The sequence below is a fragment of the Nylanderia fulva genome, unplaced genomic scaffold (assembly GCF_048542155.1).
Source record: "Nylanderia fulva isolate GAGA-0341 unplaced genomic scaffold, ASM4854215v1 Scaffold14, whole genome shotgun sequence".
NCBI classification, from domain to species: Eukaryota; Metazoa; Arthropoda; class Insecta; order Hymenoptera; family Formicidae; genus Nylanderia; species Nylanderia fulva.
The window spans coordinates 4,239-10,612 of NW_028189622.1; the positions used below are offsets into that span (position 1 = coordinate 4,239).

At 34.4% G+C, this 6,374-nt stretch overlaps 1 protein-coding gene across 1 annotated transcript; it reads left to right on the plus strand.

The window, feature by feature from the left end:
* Positions 1 to 479: 479 nt before the first annotated feature.
* On the plus strand, positions 480 to 5,753 carry LOC146724280 (uncharacterized). Its single transcript, XM_085480044.1, has 2 exons — positions 480 to 933; positions 4,929 to 5,753. The coding sequence occupies exons 1-2, from the start codon at positions 646 to 648 to the stop codon at positions 5,751 to 5,753; spliced, it is 1,113 nt and encodes a 370-aa protein (XP_085336170.1). The 5' UTR covers positions 480 to 645.
* Positions 5,754 to 6,374: the final 621 nt, after the last annotated feature.

Here is a 6,374-nt window from a genome sequence, read left to right on the forward strand (position 1 = left end):
GTTGCAGGTGTTGCGTGACGCATAAACTTTTGAAATTTCGGACAGGAGACCAAAGATCGAGAAATAATCTGAGCATATTACAGAAGAGCTGTCAATCATTTTAAGAGAAACGAATCGGAGGTATCAATTATGGACGGAAATAAACTAACGAATATGCAATTGAGAACGATTTTCAAAAACCATCAGATGTCTATTACGGGCACGAAAGCAGAATTGATTGCAAGGATATCAGCGGCGAATCCTTCAGGTGACTGGATGTCGGAGGCGGACGAGCCGCGTGTAGAACGGTCACGAGGCGAGGAAGCGATTCCTTCTGGGGAAGAGGACGTGCTGCAGGATTTTCTGAGTCAGTCTGAGCGGGGTGAGCCAAACAGGACGGGCGCAATGCTAAGAACATATCCGCGTTACGAGCCGACGCATGCATACAATCAGGATAAACTCCTTTTGCGTGAATTAGAATTAATGCGGAGAGAAAAGGCCCCTAATGGAGAGAGACCTCAAAGTTGCTCGTCGGGAGGTAGAAATGTTGAAGAGCTCCCAACGGTCGGTAGCCAGCAATAATTCAAATAACGGTAGGCCGCCTGTAAACATAAGAGTGGTAAGTGACCTAAGCGAATTTAACGGAACGGATCGCGATTTTGGCGAATGGAAAAAACAAGTTCGATCGTTTTATTATGCCAAACATATGAGTTTGATGACAACTCGGCTAAGATATTGATTAATTCAAGGTTAAAAGGTCGAGCAGCTCAATGGTTTCACTCACAATCACGGAATCTCGAAATGACTCTGGACGAATTATTGGAGCAAATGAGGACTGCTTTTGACTGTCGGCTTAGTAGGGTGGAGCGTCAAAGAAAATTCGAAGCCAGGACTTGGGGCCCGGGCGAGATCTTTGCTGATTATTATCATGAGAAACTCATCTTGGCTAATCGGGTACCGATAGATGATAACGATCTAATAGAATATCAAGAGACACGGTAGTGTCTCGCGACCAGTTAAGGGCGTAGCGGAGACACCGTGTATCTTAACGCGAGTCGGACATTTGAGTCTTTATAATATTTCGAATCCTCAATAATGGCTGAAGCAATCGAGTTTATACTAGACTTAATCGATAGATTGAGTTCGAATTATATAATAAAAGTGTCTTTATTTCTGCTCTACGTGATTTGTAAGCAGAGATATATAAATGCAAAGTCGAAATATGAAAAATTTCTATTAAGAAACGTCCCCGTCATCATTATCATCATTATCATCATTATCATCATCGACCACGCATACATAGTAGTATCGTGCTACACGTATTCACACGTATACAACACATGCGCACACATATATCACACGTACACAACACATGCAAGATGCATGTAGTGGTAATTTTGTCCATCTCGCACGTTTTACAACAGATGGCGATAGTGGCGCTCCGCCATATCGGCAGCGTGCGGGGTTATGTTGGCTAACTCTCTCTCTCTCTCTCTCTCTCTCTCTCTCTCTCTCTCTCTCTCTCTCTCTCTCTCTCTCTCTCTCTCTCTCTCTCTTTCTCACACACACACGCACACACACACACACTCTCTCATTCTCACTCACTCACTCACTGTTCGTCTTGTGTACTTATTTAGTACATTCATGATCGGCAGCGTGCGGGGTTATGTTGGCTAACTCTCTCTCTCTCTCTCTCTCTCTCTCTCTCTCTCTCTCTCTCTCTCTCTCTCTCTCTCTCTCTCTCTCTTTCTCACACACACACGCACACACACACACTCTCTCTCATTCTCACTCACTCACTCACTGTTCGTCTTGTGTACTTATTTAGTACATTCATGATTAAACATCTATATGCATTAATGTGAAATTTACTTACAATTAGTTTACTTGAAATATTCAATCTCTAAAGTGTTTATCTTATAAGATAGACAAAAAAATCTGAGTAAATAATAAGAAAAAAAAACAAGGATTATTATTGTCATAATTTTTTATCAATTAAGTACTCTCAACTATCCAATAATTAAATAAATACGTACAAATGTGCGCGCGTGTACACACATACACCTATTGATATTAAAGAGATTGAAGGAGAGGAAGGAGAAGATAAAAATTTAAATATTCACATATATTTTCAAATATTATATATGAATTTATAGTTTACATATCTAATTAATAATGAATTTCTAATTATATTAAACATATCAAAATAAAGACATACATGTATTTATCAAATGAATAAAATTATTGAATACAGACTTAAAAAATTTATTAAACATAGACTTAAAAAATTAATTAATTAAACATATTCCAAATTTAGAAAAAATAAACTTTATTTATATATGCAACAGCTTTTTAAACTAAATTTTGAAATTCTATTTTATATTAGACAATTATCTCAATCAACATCTACGTCCACATTAGCTGCACTGCAGACTACCTCTACAGCCACATTATCTGCTCCGTGGATATAGCGTTATGCCAATACGATACATTACATGTACTTATTTACTTGCCTTTACTGTACCAACTCTTGTTCTTTCCACGTAATCATGTTTTTACAGTTATCGTTTGCTGTATATCTTCCAGCAAACTTTATTTCGTGTGAAGTGTATTTAATTAATTAAATCTCTGCGAAAGATTGAGAAGATGAAGGGATAATTCAAACTATAAAGACATGGTTACATGGAAAAGACAAGAGTTGATACAATAATAAAGACATACATGTATTTGTATCCTGCTGGCATAAGGTTATAGAAGTTGATTGAGATTGAAAAATAATAATGAAAATAATAAAAAAAATAAAGACACATGTATTTGTATCGTGCTGGCATAAAGTTATAAAAGTTGATTGAGATTGAAAAATAATAATAAAAATAATTAAAAAAAGGAAATATTCAATCATCATTTAAAAGCATATTTGAAATCTGTAGAATAAACAGTTTTTGCAAAAAATGTGGAGCATTAGAGCTCTAGTAAGTCTAAAAATAAATGTAAACATCAATTAATAATAACTGATGTTATATATATATTATATATTATATATAAACCAATTTGTTGCAATATTCACTATAAAAGGTTGTAAGGGTAAGATGGCTAAAAGTGAATAATTTAAAAGATAGTTAACATAATTTTACATAAACTGAAATATTTCATAGAATAAAATATTTGTAATATTTCGAAGTTTATGTAAGATTATGTAAAAATTATACCTTTACAACTTTTTATAGTAAATATTGCGAGGAATCGATTTATATGAGAAAAATTAAGGTAATTCTATTTTGAAAATATAAGTGACCTTTAAATAACCTTAAAAATCGCCGTTTAGGAAAAAGTCTGTGTCAACTTTTTCTTTTTCGAAATCCTGCAACTTTTATCTAAATTTAATAGAAAATGTATAAAAAATTCTCGACATTAGTACACACACACACACACACACATATGGGTAAATTTATATAAATAGGGTGCTTTAGGAGGAATGATCAGGATTCTAGGATATGATTGTACACATCATTTTAAGCAAAGAAGTTTAGATAAACATGTTTAATAATTGTTCTATTCCGGTCATAAAAATATACAAAAATGAATGATATAATCTCTAAAAACTCACCTTTAAAAAAAGGTAAAAAAAGGCGACCAGTTAAGGGCACGCCATTAACAAAAATTATCCATTGCAAACCCATGTAGAATCTTATCCTATTGCAAACCCATGTAGAATCCTATGAAAAATTAATCATTGCAAACCCATGTAGAATCCTATGAAAAATTAACCATTGCAAACCCATGTAGAATTGTATTAAAAATTATCCATTGCAAACTTATGTAGAATCCTACATTGCAAACCCATGTACAATAGAATTGTATGAAAAATTATCGATTATAAACCCATGTACAATCGTAACAAAAGTAATTAAATAAAAAAAAATTGCGCCAAGTGAAAGTAGAAACTTGTACCAGTGGAAAATTAAAGTTGCAGACATATATAGAGTCGTATAATGAATCAGTAAAAATTTAAATTTGCAAATGTAGAATCGTACTATAAAAAAACTTATCTTTTAAAAAAAAAGATAAACAAGATGCCAAGTCCATGCGCCATGTGAAAAAGAAATAAAAAAATTTTAGTTAAAAAAACTGGGCGCGCTGCTAAGTTTCAAAATTACAATGCACCTTAAAGTAACATTAATTAATTTAAACACAAAACATATTTTAACTGTAATGAGTTTAAAAGTAACAATTTAATTTTAATATTGTTAGAATATTATTTAGCAGCGCTCCCAGTTTTTTTAACTAAAATTTTTTTATTTCTTTTTCACATGGCGCATGGACTTGGCATCTTGTTTATCTTTTTTTTTAAAGATAAGTTTTTTTATGGTACGATTCTACATTTGCAAATTTAAATTTTTACTGATTCATTATACGACTCTATATATGTCTGCAACTTTAATTTTCCACTGGTACAAGTTTCTACTTTCACTTGGCGCAATTTTTTTTTTATTTCATTACTTTTGTTACGATTGTACATAAGTTTATAATCGATAATTTTTCATACAATTCTATTGTACATGGGTTTGCAATGTAGGATTCTACATAAGTTTGCAATGGATAATTTTTAATACAATTCTACATGGGTTTGCAATGGTTAATTTTTCATAGGATTCTACATGAGTTTGCAATGGTTAATTTTTCATAGGATTCTACATAGGTTTGCAATGGGTACGATTCTACATGGGTTTGCAATGGTTAATTTTGCCTAGGATTCTACATGGGTTTGCAATGATTAATTTTTCATAGGATTCTACATGGGTTTGCAATAGGATAGGATTCTACATGGGTTTGCAATGGATAATTTTTGTTAATGGCGTGCCCTTAACTGGTCGCCTTTTTTTACCTTTTTTTAAAGGTGAGTTTTTAGAGATTATTTAATTGACGGCATAGGAGACGTCTCGTTGCAGAATCAGGCGCGCATTCATCATTACGATTCGGCCGGAGCGTTGCTGGAAGCTTTTAGGAGAGTCACCATACAGCCGGAAGCGAGGGATCGTATCAAGCTTGGTGCAGGAGACAAATCAAAATCAGCGGGGAAGCATTTTAATAAATTTTCGTTGAGAGTGGCGAAGCAGCCGGACGAACAACGAGCGACGGACATCAAATGCTATAATTGTAATAGAGTAGGGCATATATCGCGAGAATGTACACGACCAAAGCGTGAGAAAGGATCGTGTTATGAGTGCGGCGAGAAAGGACATGTTTATAACGACTGTCCGAAAAAAAACAAACAGCAGATCACTAATATTTACGACGATCCGGCAGCGGAAACAAACTTTAGACGAAACGTTATGTTTGAAATAAAAGGATCGAATCTTCGACAGATGTTATGTTTAGATACGTTGTTAGATACAGGGAGTCCGGTTAGTTTTGTTAAAGAGAGATTTATTGGTAATGCGAATATTGATCCGATTAACGAATTTGATCATAGATATTGTGGGATTAATTCCAAGTTGACCATTGTGGGAAAAATTACGGTCCGTATAACGTTAGGCAATGATTGTGCAGAGGATGTGACGGTTTTAATTGTACCCGAAAATACTATGATTACGTCAGCTGTTTTAGGTCGCGATGTGTTGCGCAGATTTGAGTTAGTTTTAGCAAAGACGGAAGTATCGGATACGACGCAGGAAATTATGAATATTAATTTTTCGGAGGCGCATGACAATCCTGTTGATTGTTTAGATATAAATGCGGAGACGTCATACGATGTTCAAAATAAATTTAAGTGATTGTTTATCGAGAATTATGTCAAACCACAGGGACCAAAAGAACCTAAAGTCCAAGCAGAATTAAAATTGACACTTAAAGATTTTTAACCGTTTTATTGTACACCGCGTAGAATATCGTATAGCGAGAGAGATCAATTGCAATGCATTTTAGATCGCTTACTTGAGAAAAATTATATTAGGCCGAGTAATTCCGAATATGCGTCGCCGATAATTTTAACGAGAAAAAAAAACGGGGAAGTACGGATGTGCGTGGATTTCAGAATCTTAAATAAAGCATTGGCGCGTGATAATTATCCACTTCCAGTGATCGAAAATCAGTTAGAAGTTCTAAACGGCAAAAAATATTTTAGTTTAATAGATTTGAAAGATGGATTCTATCATGTTAGCGTATCAGCGGATTCTGTTAAATACACGTCGTTTGTTACACCGTTAGGTCAATTTGAATGGTTAAAAATGACATTCGGTCTGAAGACAGCATCATCTACTTTTCAGCGATTTATAAATAATACGCTAGCTGCTTTCATTAGAGCAGGAGATATCGTAGTTTATATGGATGATGTACTCGTTGCCACCGCCACATTGGATCACAATGGTCATTTGCAAGTACTAGAGCATTTGTTC